Source organism: Trachurus japonicus, chromosome 13 (genome assembly GCF_045865225.1).
Source record: "Trachurus japonicus isolate A0001 chromosome 13, Traja_1.0".
Taxonomy (NCBI): domain Eukaryota; kingdom Metazoa; phylum Chordata; class Actinopteri; order Carangiformes; family Carangidae; genus Trachurus; species Trachurus japonicus.
This window is the reverse complement of record NC_140919.1, coordinates 31,627,303-31,642,204: the sequence shown is the minus strand read 5'-3', so window position 1 is coordinate 31,642,204 and position 14,902 is coordinate 31,627,303. Positions and strand designations below refer to the sequence as shown.

The following is a 14,902-nucleotide window of genomic DNA, read 5'->3' as shown; positions in this document are numbered from 1 at the left end:
CTTGAATAATGATGAGAGACTAAAGAACCAGCGGGCTTTGCTTTATGACACATAAGTAACCGACATTCATCTGTGTAGTCTGCAGATGTTCGTGTACATGTGTACATACACACAAACAGAGGAATTCTGGATGGTTGGCAGACACTGCAGAGACTCACAACGCAGCCAGAAACCGATCACAAACCAGAGTCTGAGTCTCCACCCACAGACTAACAGGCTCAGCAGGCCAATTAGAGCCCAGCAAGATGCTTAGTGCTGCTGTCACCATCATCTGACTAATTTATGACAGTGGGGAAGAGGCAGCAGTACTTTAGCCTCTCATCTTTTTCAGATGACGCAGTGAGTTGACTAAACAATGAATTTTTTCCCACATATAATTTCAATGTTGAATGGTACAGAATAAAAAATGTTTTGAACCAACTCCTGATAGCTTGTCTCTCAGATTGAAGAGGAATCTTCAAGCATACGTAAAAAGGAATAACATGCTCAGTTATTTCACTTTAGTTTTGGTTTGGTTTTTTCGCTCAGTCTGCAGAAAAATGTAATGGATGTACTGCAACTGCTCATTTTGATTTTTTGGATCGGGCATGCTCTACTGTTTTTTGAAGGCAGATATTTCACATCATCTAGAAAATACCCACATTTCAACAAACGGCATTAGTTCTACTGCCTTTCATTTCTCGGGCAGGCTCCTCTGTCGACGGCAGCTTTATTGCAACGTGATATTACAGTCAGCAAAAATAGTTGCCTGTTTTCTTGTTGTAATCAAATATCTCTCTGTTCAGTATCTTTACATATGCGGCTTTTACACAACTTTTCTCCAAATGAAAGAAACTTAAGCAATCCACAATACATGCATGCATACATGTTTAACTAACCTGTTTGGGAGTTTATCTGGAAGTGGCGGTCAGGGTGCAGGAATCGGAAGCTGAGGCGTCCGTTGGGGCCGCTGTCTCGGTCTGTGGCCGACACGTGACCAAAGCCCGTTCCTGCAGCCAGGTTTTCTCTCACAGCCATGAAGACCCTCTCCTGTGAGAGTCGAGGAGTGTTGTCGTTCTCATCAGTCACCGATATCCGCACCGTGGCACTGCCCGTCTTCTTTAACTGTCCATGACCCGCGCTGGCCAGCACTGTTAGAAGATACATGTCCTTAACTTCTCTGTCTAGAGCACTTTTCACAAACAGCCAGCCACTGTCTGAAGCAATGCCAAACCCTGCAGCATCTCCATCTGGACGCAGGTGATACGCCAAGGGGCTAAAGTGACCCGAGCCGGGGGTCTCCCTGCTCAGAGCTCTGACCTGCAGGAAGCGCGTGTTTATCGGTGTACCTTCCTTTAATTCCACGCGATAGGTAAGTGTATCAAAAACAGGTCCCTGGTCATTCTCTGCCTGGACATGAACCACAAGCATGAAGGTGGCGCTAAGTTGTGGTACCCCACTGTCCTTGGCAACCACCTGGAGGTCATAACGGGGGCTGGTTTCATAGTTGAGGCTTCCCACCAATCTGATCTCTCCACTGCTGCGCTCTATGCTGAAGCTCCTCTGGATTCCACTTGGAGCTGAAAGGTCAAAGCTCAGTTGTCCATTAGCTCCAGAGTCTCTGTCCTCAGCTTGGACCCGATACACTACTGTACCCATGTCTGTATGCTCTGGCAGCAACAGGGACTCTGAAGATGAGGGCAGAAAAACAGGCGGGTTATCGTTGATGTCTGTGATGGTGATATGGACACGGGTCTGACCGAAGGCTGGAGGGTTGCCACTGCGGGCCTGCACTTCCAAATCAAGAGATGTCAGGGCTTCGTGATCCAGGGGTAGACTGGTCCTGAGGGCTCCAGTTTCAGGATCGACTGTAAAGTATCCTGCAGGGTCTCCAGAGCTGATGGTATAGGAGATCTCTTTAGAAGTGCCTGAAACACAACAAAGACATACAGTATCAACAACAGCCCAGGATGGTGCACTATAGAACCACTGAAGTACACACTCCAACTATGTCATTTTTCAATTTTCACGACTGTAATAGCTCTGAAAATTCAGAGAGTTACAATATCAACAAAGGTCTGACATGGAATTCTTGACTGATGTTATTTCAGAGTTATATGTGTATAGTGGCTCAACACCTGTTTGTACAAGTGGTGCAGGGAGCAGAGAAGAAACTCTTTTCAGCACAATCCAGTGTGACTGATAAATGTATATTGAGCTGTTCAGTATGGGCAGTGAGTGAGTGAGTGAGTGAGAAGAAGTGTGTGTGTGTATGTCTGAGCGTGTTTGTGTGTATGTATGTGTGTGTGTGTGTGTGTGTGTGTGTGTGTGTGTGTGTGTGCCCCAACCTGTCTTGGTGCTGGCCTGGACAATGCCTACAACTGTTCCCCGCAGCGCGTCCTCTGCTACAGTGAAGTAGTACTGAGTCTGTTCAAACACAGGTGGAGCCACCAGCCCCGCCACCACGCTGATGTTGACTCTGGCATTGACGAGAGCAACCAGCCCACCACCATCCTGAGCAGAGATTACCATGGGAATGACGGAGTTGGCCTTTCCGTAGACGGACCGAGACAGGGAGATCACACCTACAAAAACATCCCGACAGGCTCTTTTTAGAATTGTGGACTAAATCAATAATTTATATCTTGTGTATGCAGGAACTGGAAAAGTGCTTGTGCCAACCTGTGTCTTTGTTGAGTGTAAAGAACGGCGAGGCTCCTCCAGGAACTGTTTTGTATGTGATCCTGCCATTCTCGCCTGAGTCTGGGTCATAGGCCATCACTCTGACAACTGATGTCCCAGGGGCGCTCTGCGTGCTCAAACTAACGGCATAGCTGACTGGGTAGAACGCAGGTCTGTTATCATTAATGTCAACCAGATCTACCTTCACATAGGCTACTGAGCTCAGTCCGCCCTGCAGAGGAAACAAAAAGCTCTTTTGTTATACCTTCACATACACTAAATCAGGAACAGAAAAAACACACACCTAAAAGCAGGATTTAGGCCACATTAACGGTGCTAGTAAAAACCAGCAGTAAACCCTGTTAAATTTTCGATGTATAGCATAGCCTCTAAAATATACTCCCAGCAGGTTCGTGCGGGGATACAGATTGATAGTTTCCCTCGGGAAAGAGCAATATGTCATGACCCGTAGAGGGCGAGAGGCCTGGCCTCAACCAAACAATCTGTTTCATAGGCTTTTCATTTGCAGAAAATACAGTGCAGGCTTTTCATTTGGACCAGGTGGCAAAAACCAGAGGCGGCAGTCCAACTTGTTAAAATATTACTGCCTGACAGTTGAGGCATTTCTCCATCTGATGGCTTTAACATGACCACAGTAATTTTGTTTCATTTTTAACCTTTTATTTTCGAAGTATTATCTGGCATGAAGTCAACATGATGCTATACTAACTTTGGAGTAAGCCCACCATGGAGAGCCATTCAAGCTTTTCTCTATTTTTTTTTTTTTTACTTGGCTGCTCCAATCAAAGTTTTTCTGCACAGTTGGCCATATCTTTGCTCTCCTGTCAGTATGAAAAGTAGGGCTGCTGTGTTTATAGGATTACTCTGTGGCTCAATAGATTCATATTAAGCATGATTTCAAAATGTGGTGGCTCACCCCATCCACTGCAGTAACAGTAAAGTCGAAGCTGGCTGGCCCTTGATCTCTGTCTAGTAAAGCACTAGTGCAGATCTGGCCGGTCTCCTTGCCAATGGTGAACTGAGAGGGAACAGCGCTGTTAATGCCAGAGCCAAGGGAGTAGGTAATGGAGCCAAAGGAGCCGCTGTCTGCATCCGACGCAGTTACCTAGAGAGAAGAAAACACGCTATTGGTCAAACATTCCAACATTGTGCACTAAAATTTAAATCTATCAAGTTGGAAGAGAAATATCTTACTGGAGAAACTCAGCAGTTTCCACAGTCATTAATATCACTCTTAAAGCCACAGCAGATCAAATCAAAATTCTGTTAGAAGGATGTAAGACTCAATGCAATACACAAACTGAAACAAGAGCACAGTACCAGGTGCCTTGTGAAGGCATCTTTGGACCTATTCTTTGTTGTTTATCTGAGGCAGAGCATGAGCCAAACAGGCCCTTTGGCAGAGAGGGGCTCTGAGGGAATGAAAGGGGTTGGCGGGAAGGAGGATGACTTCTACAGGCTACTGGGAGGGCTGCCAGCAGGGAAAACTGCCTGCTTCAGGAGTGGCGTCTGTCTGCAAAGGACAGTGACAGGGACAGCTAGGGAACAGTGGGATACCACACAGTATGCTTCAGTGCAACACATTATACCCTAATGTCATGTCCCGCTTGTGGTCTGGTTTTAATAACACCACACATCTACAGAGGGCTGGAAATGCTGGAGCTATAAAAGCAGCTCACAAGCCATCAGCCAGGGAGCTGACTCAATTACTACAGGATCTCCCAAGACAGCGCAAGGCAAACAGACCAATCAGATCGGGCCCCTAGGTACCAGCAGCATAATTGTTTGCAAGTGTTGGCTCGGGATTGCAGTTTGCAAGAGATTACAGTAGGATTAAACCTCACAAGTTGATTAGAATGCTCCTTCCTCCCATCTCTTATAAATGGATCTTTTTAGGGAAACGCTAATTGGAAGAAAATAGAGGCTCGCATCATGCTCTGGTGCTCCAGCACTCGGCGGCAGGGAGCCTCCTCGGTGTAAAATGGACTAGTCATCAGGAACACTGCCAAGAAAAATAAGGCAAGCCATGCTTATCATCTAAAAGCCGACTTTTTGAAGGCATTGCTTTGAGTGTGAGAATATGGAAATCATTCATTCAAGGTGCTGAAGGTTTGGCTGCGGCAACTCAGGCTCCAACTCCTTCCTGAGCAGATGGCAGACAAGGACTCTGCAGAGAGCATGCCCCACACTGGACTGTAACTCCTAACAGAGAGTGAGTGGTGTGTGGGAGTGAGGGAGTTGTAAAGCTGGCAGAGATGCAAGCCATAGAGAAGAATAATAAACCACATGAGGAAAGGGGAAACCAAGAGCAATACAAGAAAGCTACTCCATCTTTTAATACCAGGGGGGTGAAGGGGTAGTTTACTGTAATATTTTATCATTTTACAGGGGGACAAGTTATTTATAACAAGCCTGCTGGTTTATGTGCTTGTTTTCTCCACAGTTGTCAGCTGGCGGTACAGCTGAAGGTGCATTTTAGCATGAGTACCTCGGTTTGTAAAAAACAAAAACCAGATATGCTACAACAATATCTGTATGGAAATATTTCCTCTCTTGACTGACCCAATGGGGTTAGGGTAAGGCACTGAATGCACAGGCTATTTGAGGAGACTCCTTGTTGTTTTCCATTATAGCCACAACCATCCATAAAAACTTTTTTTTCACAAAGTAAAACCACACACAGAACATTAAAAAAAAAAAAATTGCATGTATAAAGCCAGCCATTTATATTTATGGTATGAAAACTTGAAAAAATGGAAGAAAAAAAATATGAAAATGAAAGTCACTCTTGGCTTTTGGTGTGTGTGTGTGGGGGGGTATGTCACGGTTGGGGAAAAACCCAGGACAGGAGCCAATAGCAGACACCATACACTGGGTAACAAAAAGAAACTAGATAGAAAAGTTAAAACACAAGGACAAGAGGGCATAGGATGAACACAAAGGACACCAAGACAGTGAAGAACAGAAATAGCAGCAAGACAAACAAAACGGCTGAGAGACCACAAAACAAAAGGTTAAAAAGTTCAAAGACCGAGGGGCAAAAAAGGCTTGGAGACCAGGCATGGAGACTTTGCAGAGGGCAGAGGGTTCTGGAGGCCGCCTGGAGGCTGGCTTGGCAAACGGGAATGGAGGCTCTGGAGGGTGGCCGGGCAGACTGGCACAGAGGCGATGGACATGGAAGCTGCAGCCCACCTGGAGAGGGACATGGAGGCTGGGACCCACCCGGAGAGGCTCGAGGCTGCAGCCCAGCTGGAGAAAGATGTGGAGGCTGCAGCCCAGTCAGAGATGGCCCTGAAGATGGCAGTGGGTTTTCCTGCTGAGTTTCGCCTGACTGAATCCTGGCAAGCTGGGAACCTACATTTCGGACCAAGTCCTTATACTCAGCAGGCAAGGTGCCTCCATAATCCCAGCATACGCTAGGCAGCAGGCTGCTTCCCTGTGGTCCCAGTCATACTCCTCCTGACACTATGTCACCAGGCACTTCATAGGAGAGCTCATACAATCTTGCCCAAAAAGTAGGTCTGCTGGCTCCATTTTCTGCCACATTTGGGGGAAAACACAGGAGGACCTGGGTCCAATTGCTGACACCAATGACCGGGAAAGGGTAAAAAAAATAGAAAACGTAAAAAACACAAGGGGTCCTAGCAGTCCAACAAAAAAAAAAAAAAGTATCAACAAAAATGTCAATGGGCCAAAGTCCCAGACAAACACCACAAAGGAACACAATGGCTTCAACACAAAGTACATCCAAAAATCTGAACAAAGCAAACACCACGGGAAAATCACAAGGATGCAGGAAGCGGGGGAGAACCACACAGGACAGAAGACAAGGAAGACAAGATGAACTGGTAACAGAAACAGTAAAACATCGGAGTACAAATACACAGACAACTGAAGACAACAGGAGTCTAACCCATTTTCATCTGAATATATAATGATACATAGCAAAAGTTATTATTGTGTTCATTACATCCAATCCATTTACATTGCACGGAGGGTTTCTTTTAAGTTAACAAAAATTTCAACTTGAGCAAAGTGGAGCAGTACAGCACTACTGCTGCCAAGATATTGAGCTTTTCTGTGAAGAACAAGTTCAGCAGAGACAGGAGACTGGAGTGATGTGTGCGAAATTAATTTACATAAGGAGGATCCACTTCTTTAATAATTACACTTCTCCCTGTGCTCCAAGTACTGTGTTAAGTAGTGGAGATATTTGCAGGAATATGTGGTTTAAAAAATCTGAGAACAATATGTTCCATGAGTTAAGTGTATGATTTTTGTGAAGGGAATAAACTGTAAGATAATAAACCACACAATCACATTTGCATAAATCCTGACCACTGTAAGTAGGTTGCCTGAAGCAATCAGTCTACTTTGGAATCTGCAGAGACTGCGATTCCACTTGCACTCTCATTTGTAGGTTAATAGCAGCATATCAGTGTCATCTTTTTGGAACAGAGAGGCTTGCCTGTCCAGGAGATTATAATGTGCCAGCCTCCCATATGAAATGACACACGAGCGGGACAATTAGCCAGACCACAAACCATGAACCCTGAGAGATGAGAATAACCTAACAAATTGTGGCCTCTGGCATCAACATTTCTGCCATAAATGTCTGATAGAAAAAGATTTGAATAAATCAATAACACAGCAAGGGTAAAGCTTAACAGATGAAACAAGATTCTCACAAAGTCTTGAATAAAGATTGAAGTCTGCTCAGGCTGTTGCGTAATGCAGTTCAGCCACAATGTCACAGCGAGGAGTCATCCATCTTTCATCCTGGTATTTTTACTACTTATAAACTTCTTTATTTCCATTTCAAATGTTCTTTGGAAAATCCTTACCCACATACAGTGTGTAGATAAATGTTACAACATTCTCTACATCAGCATAAATTGAATGAAAAAGGGAAGTATTTGTAACTAGAAAAGTAATGTAAGATGTGCCAGTCATAATTCTCCACCCTGCAGGAGGGAGAACACTACACTTCACCACTTTGTTGTAGTCATCTAGACATGGATACGAGGGGCCTCTCTTCCCACTGACGTTTTACTTTTTCCACGGCTACGTATACTGTAGGTATTACGCAAGATGATTTTTTTTATTGGATTAAAAGTTCAAAAGCAGGAGTAATCTTAGATCATCAGCAGCAGCCAGCAGTATTCTCCCTACACTCCGTGTTTTGAGTGAGGCATGATGGGAGCTGTCTTATCAGCGGGGGAAAGGCAACGTTTGGCCGAGCCCTTAGTAAAACAAGCTGGGGGAATCCAAAGATAACTCGGGCACTTTGTGGTTCTCCCATCAGATTCCAGGAGCCTTCCAGAGGAGACTTTCTGACTGACTGACTGTCCAATCAAGAGCACAGGATTCACAGCAGAGAACATGCCTTTGTATGTTTATGTATAATATGTTCAAATGGAATAATGATCCTGAGGCTTTTGGATGCTCCAGACTGTTCTGGGCCATCTAATGTCCTCACTGTGGTCTGAGCGAGAAAGCCAGGCCTGGAAAAGAACAAGCCCAAGATTTGGGTGGTTTCTATTTTTAGAGCTGAATTTTACAATCACAGTTCTTGGATGTGACTTACCACTGTAGCTTTCCACTTCTTGTTCATAAGATTTTGTGGATAAGGCACACACATGTGGACATGTCATGTATGTCAGCATGACCTTATTTGCCAAAGCTACTGCTCCTCTCTCCGTCTTTTGCAGCCATGCAAAAAACAACTCCACCATGGAAAGAACTAGTTCAAAAAGCACGGAGTAAATGAATGATGTAGAGCCGAAACCATTGAGGCCAACAAGGGGTGAAATGAAGGCGATGTAGTTTTTAATCACGCTCCCCGTATTTTAGAGTGCCCAGTCAAACAAATCTGTCTCACGTAGTCCTCGGTGAAACCAGCCAATCAGGACTGCACCTCTGCCAATCTAAATAGGCCACAAATGACGGAGTGCGCATGTAAATGTTTGCCAACAGGGAAATTATCACACACATCAATCAAACTCTGCGTGCACTCATCCTTCGAGTGTACCTTAGATGCGTAAGCAAAGACACAAATGTACAAACACTGGGGAAAAGGCATTGCTCATCACGGCCTCAGGACGCCTGCGGAGCAAAAGAGCGAGACTAAGTTAATTCTGCACTCCCTACAATTGAACCAAAATCTTCACCGGGAACTCCTTTCAAACAAACCAAGCACAGATGGCTATGGCAGCAGCGGCTACTGTGACTCTGGCCCAGATTTAACTTTGTGACATGAAGAAATGTTTAAAAAATAGCGGATGACATTTCTAAATCTTAAGCGCATATTTATGACTGAGCCTGCTTTTATCTCACTTGGAGAGTATTCGAACTTAAAGCACCATATGTGACACACTGGCCAGTTGGCTTGGCAGCTGAAATGGGTTTAGAGAAGTACTTGAGTTACAGAGATCAGTGCAGATGTTGAATGGGAACAAATTTCCATCCCTTGGGATCTGAATACAGAGAACCTTGTTTATTAAATTGTGAAGACTTATTAAAGGTGAGAAGGCAGAGTACTCCACCTACAAGAGATATTAGCTGCCATATTTATGATGAGTAGCTTACACTGCAATGATACAGTTTATGTAAATTGGTTTAGACATTTACAGACATATCAAGCTTCAGTCATGAGATGTTTTTTTGGCAAAAACTGAAAGTTTATAGATATTTATGCAACTGTAAATCATAAAATCAAACATAACTTTGATGACAGCCTCAGAAACCAATTAAGCCTCCAACAACACCATTCCACAGGAGCAATTAGAGGCAGCGTGTGATAGACAGTTGGGGTGACATGGAGATCATTAAAAGACAGTAAAGGGAAAGAGGAAAGCCTATGGCTCGAAGAAATCAACTGAGTGGGCGAGTTGCAGAAATCTGGACAGAGTATTGCTCTGAGCTTTCACAGCTGGTGTGAGGCCGTGCACACTCCTCTCCCTCTATTGTCCTGGCATCACTTCTGAGGAAAGCAGAGATGAGGAGAGCGAGGTGGAGACCTCCTAAAGGCCTCCTTCACTTCTCGCTGAAGTAGCAGATAGGCAGGTCAGAGACTTCGTGACATGTCTACTACCACAGTAAAGACCTAGACTGAGACCACACCGGCCCAGTGGAAGGAAGAAGCCCACACATTGTTGATGAATATATTAAAACTCCAAACAACTGCAGCACAGACAGTATTGTCTGGATTCTGACCAACCATATGTGAAAGATTTTGGTGGTTACTCAGGAGACAAAAAAGCTGAAATCTTCACTGCATAGTTTAAGTCATGTGTAAGGTCTACAAAACAGTGACATTAAATACAGCCAAACTGTGGCCTGTAATGTCTGGCTGCTTTGTATAAGTGTGATAAAAGTCATGAAATTTCAAAAGACATCCCACATAAAACAGCATGAAAAATGCTGAAGTCTCATCTCAGCTGCCTTGTTGTGTTTCTCAGTAAGTCTACATATTTATACAGACCTCGTCCTTATACTGTATAAGAAAGCTAAAGCAGATACAGTGGTCTCCCTGGGGCACTACTACCTGGCTGAAAGATAGTTTGTTATACTACACTGTGTTGTCAGGAAAACACCATTTGAACAAGGTCTTGAGATCTTTTTCAGTTTTTGAGAGTGGTGTGGTTTGTTATCCCTCTGGTAATCTCTGATAATTTTTGTACTTTTAAGTGTAAAGTTGCAAACCACAGGTCATTAAAAATGTACAGACATAGCTTTGCCCTTGAAAGGGAGAAATGGCTGCAGTTACAGCCGCCTTTTAGTTTAACTTTGAAAATGAAAGCAAGTTTAAAGTTTGAGCATAAGTTGAATAAAATCTTAATGGCAATGATTTTGATGGATTTTGATATTTCTTGTCTACAAATTGAAATAATAGCTTGGTGGTCATACTGCAGGGTCACTGGGTCAAGAACAATTGGGTAGATAATTCACACTGGGACACATAATATTCTGAGGGAATTTATTGGGAATCAAACACCAACAGCCTCTTAAATATGCAAAATGTTGACCTAAAGGAATCACAAGACAAAAAGGCCAAGGGGTCATGTGAACTCAAAGATTTAGGAGGGTGGCTGGGCTAATACTCCGACACTACCATGCTCTAACCCTACTGCTTTGGGGGGAAATCCATTTGGTTAGGAGCAAAAACTTTGTGTGTGGCCAGCCAAATAAATTCTATTCACAGGAAACACTCAAATACAGCAATTCGAGCATGACTCCTCTGAATGAAAATTTTACATCAGCTCTCAATTATCCTTTGCATAATTTCTGTTGTAAAAACCTCTGCAGCATTACACTGGCATTACCACAGCCACACATACTTTATGTTTACAGAACAAATGGTAATATAGAACTGCATTCATCATTAGCAATTCAAATTTACAAAACCTCCCTTAGTATCCCTGTATGACATCATATGGACAATTTATCCCAGATTTGTCAAGAACTTGTCCAGATGTCCATTAAAACACATCTGCAGTATTGGGGTATCCCTGTGAAACACAATATAAATGTCAAGGTCACTAACCATCTTAATCACACAGATTTCTCCAAAAATATACAGTTGTGTGCCAGCCGCCAAATCATATCATCAAGAACTGTCCTTCCACTATGGAAATGGGGTCCAACTGTCCTTGCACAACTAATGGTTTAACCAGAATACAACTGTCCAATAACACTAATAAAAATCTATTACACATGTGCTAGTGGGTAAACAAAATTACAGACAATATTTTATAGTGATGTTTCCACAATTACATGGTCTAGATATAATTCACTTGCTCAGTCTGTGCATTTTTTGGCTGCTTTTGAAAAAAAAAAATCACCATGTTGTCAAACATATACTGTACAGTACGACCCCAGCAAGTCCCACAATCTCAGCCTCTAGGAAAGACATGGCCATAAAATAAACTGCTTTCTGACACAGGGAGACAAAGAAGTATTGATTTCTAAATCAACAATGGTTCTGTAAACTGCAGCTTTTCATCTGTCTCTGGGTGTGTGTAGTGGACTGACATAAATGTGGAGGATAGGTTAAGGGCAGCAGGTTAGTACTGTATATGGTGTAAAGTTCAAATATCTGGCAGAAGAACAGAGGGGAGGTAATATAGCAGACAGGGGTATAATGACAATTGGTGCTGGAGTACAGACACAGGACAGGATAAGGTTTCTGTCTTTTCCCTCTCCTCTCACACACCACTCACTGTACAGTAACTACGACACTAATGCAAAAAAAAAAAAAAGAGTCAAAACATGGAGACAGAGTTTCTGTGTTTGAACGGGTAGAGGGCCAGTGTGTTGATTAATTAATGAGATACAACATGCAGTTTAAGATATTAAGCCAAATCAAAAAACTGACAACTGACCATTTGGAAGGCTTTTCCAACTTTGATTTATTTGCTCATTTGGGAAAATTCTAACTCTTCTTTTAAAGGGACGACGAGGAGTTTTGGAAAGCAAAGTGTTTCCTACTACCAAGAGCCTCCGCGCGCACTGTGAAATTCTTGGACCAGCGCAAGACGGACATCTTGCCAAGAATGTTTTCATTCATCAAGAATTAAAGTCAGAGGTTCAAAGAGGTTCAGATACCGTCGTAGTCCCAACCAAAAAACGGCGATTCGGCAGCGTTATTCTCATGACAAACCGGGCAGTGTCCGTGAAACCGAAAGTAAGGAAACGCTGGTCGGTTCACCCAGCATTTCCGCCACCACTAATAATAACAAAATAACGATAGAGACAAAACGATATATTTATCGAAAATGGACCCATTAACAAGTGGGGGTAACGTAGATTTATCCACGTTAATATGAGACTTTTTTATTGTCGCGGAATTTTTCGTTCTGCCGCTGGAGAAACTCCTCGTTGTCCCTTTAAGATGATAAGCAGAGTTTGTTTTATTCTGCTGATCAGAATTGGAGACTGTCTTTAAGGACTGTGGATACATCTCTCCGTTATGACCTAAAAACACTTTCAACAATCAATTAATGATACATCTCTGGAACAAATACACTGGAGTTGATTAATAACTCCAAGAATCCCATCCATGGTTAAAGTTTCCAGCACAAGATTGACAGGTGATTTAAACACAGTCTCTATCAAGTCAGAGCTTGGCATTCATTATCATACATTTTCACTAATGAACATCTAGTGAGCAAACACATGATGTAAATAAAGACAGAAGCAAACAACAGAAATAATGGCAGAATAAAATATCTCATCATTTTTAAGTAGAGGTCAGACTGTCACTTAATCTGTTGCCTCTCCAAAACATAACTTTTTTTTCATAGTCCCCAAATATGAATGTAGTATGCAGGGACACTTTGCACTTTGCAATTAAATAGTTGTGACAAACTTATTAGAAGCTAGGTGGTCTGCATTAAAAAAAAAAAAAAAAACTTTCATTAAACTTTCTTCTAAAAGCGGAGCATCTGTCTTTCATCTGGACCTTGCATCTGGAAATGATTAAGCATCAAACCATTTAAGGAAAAAAGGGTTCCAGAAAAGGCTAAATGAGCAGTGAGGAGAGATATTGTGTGAATAATAAAGTTAGAGTTAACAGACTTTCTCTGAAATGAAAGCCGTAAGATCAGACATGCAATGCTATTTTTTTTCAACTTTTAAATTATCTGTGTAGGTTAATGAAGGGCATCAAGCAGATACACACATGGAGCTGCTTTATAAAAATAATCTGAGTAGCACAGGAGTGTCTCTACAAGCAGATCCTACATCATCATAAAGGAATGTCAACACCTTGAAAATAACTTTTTAAAGGCCCTCTGGTGTGTGTACTAATCCAGGCAGTGTTTGATCCCTACAGGTAAACTGAAAGAGTTCTGAGGGGTCTTGGATATTGCCCTGCATACAGTATGAGACATGAAGCTGGTGGAGGGTAAAGCCATCACTGACAAAATCTTATTTTCACACATGATCAGGTATAATTCTCAAGGAAAGTCTTACTTTGGCTAGAAAAATAAACATGACAAACACTCTGCTGGGGGGTGGATGAGTACTAGTGTGTGTGGCATTAACCCCTGGCCACCTGGAATGACAGAGCCAGCTCAGTAACCCATCTGAGAGGGTCCTGCTCAAGACATTAGCTTGTTTGTTTTCCAAAGGTCAAATGGGAGAAACAAACCTGCCACTATTTTCTTATGCATGCTGACCATTGGTTATCCAATGGGAAGAAAAACAAATTTTCTAGTTGGAAAGGCAAAGAAAAGAAAAGAGAAAAAAAAAGAAAAAAGTAAAGAAAGGCATGGTGATCTTTTTTGAATGTCAATCTCATAACAAGAGGTTAGGTTTCAGGTAAACAAGTGAATCTGGGGAGTCTTCTTTTTACTCCACTTCAATACCTCTAATTGATGCAAAACTGCTCTGCAATTAGCTAATTTGCAGAGGTTGTGTATTTGTTGAGCAATCTAATACTAAGACTAAATATCTAGGTGAACTGGAACATAAACACCCCTGACATTTAGTTTCACGTGATAAAGTGCTGGTAAAATGCTCATTAAAATAATGCAAATTCCAAGAAGCATAGATGTAGCATTTTCAAATCTGACCTGACATTACACAATGACCAACCCTCATATTATTCAACTTCAGCACGCACTGCTGAGATAACCTCCAATAAACCCAAACCATCACAAAAAAAACCAGAGCAGCCTGCTAAAAGCCTCTCAAACTCTGCCCAAGGTCCAGTGTGGGCGGTGAACTGATGCTAGAAGCTTGCTGAGATGATTCACTCTCACAAGACATCTACAAGACGAGGTGACCTTGTATCAGATTCCCGTGGAGCTGGCCCTGTCAGGCTCTCTGCTTGGCTCTGTTTCAGCTAGTCATCCCTTCACAGCCATCCAATAGCTGTCCTGAGGTCTGGTCTGCTGAGGCAGGCCAGGCGGTGGATCTCAGGGTCTGGCTAGGTGGGAGGGGAGCTAATATGAAACATGCACAGCATGTGGGGGTGCAGGAGTACTGATGTGGGCTAGGCTAGTGCTACAGCTGCCTGCAGTGGGTGGGAGAATGCCCACTGAGCATGGCATGCACAAGCAGAGCACAGATGCGGTTGCAGAGCCAGATTGAACCCTGGTTCCCAGAGATCCATGAGCCCATTTGATGAGTTAGAGACTGTTCAAAAGTGAAGTTCGCCCTTTCTTCTCACTGTGTCTGCAGGACAGGCTGCTTCACTCCTGTGATCAAGTGGTGT

General features: G+C 43.0%; 1 protein-coding gene across 3 annotated transcripts in view; it reads right to left on the bottom strand.

Annotated features, from left to right (window-relative positions):
• Positions 1-14,902, bottom strand: part of LOC146976289 (protocadherin-16-like) — an 81,330-nt gene that overhangs the window by 16,057 nt on the left and 50,371 nt on the right. For all 3 annotated transcript variants that reach the window (XM_085795967.1, XM_085795968.1, XM_085795969.1), the window contains exons 3-6: positions 3,599-3,787; positions 2,662-2,893; positions 2,328-2,564; positions 879-1,907 (exon numbers count right to left, since the gene is read on the bottom strand). In XM_085795967.1, coding sequence (XP_085652093.1) covers positions 879-1,907; positions 2,328-2,564; positions 2,662-2,893; positions 3,599-3,787 — 1,687 coding nt within the window. The remainder of the gene's footprint in view (positions 1-878; positions 1,908-2,327; positions 2,565-2,661; positions 2,894-3,598; positions 3,788-14,902) is intronic.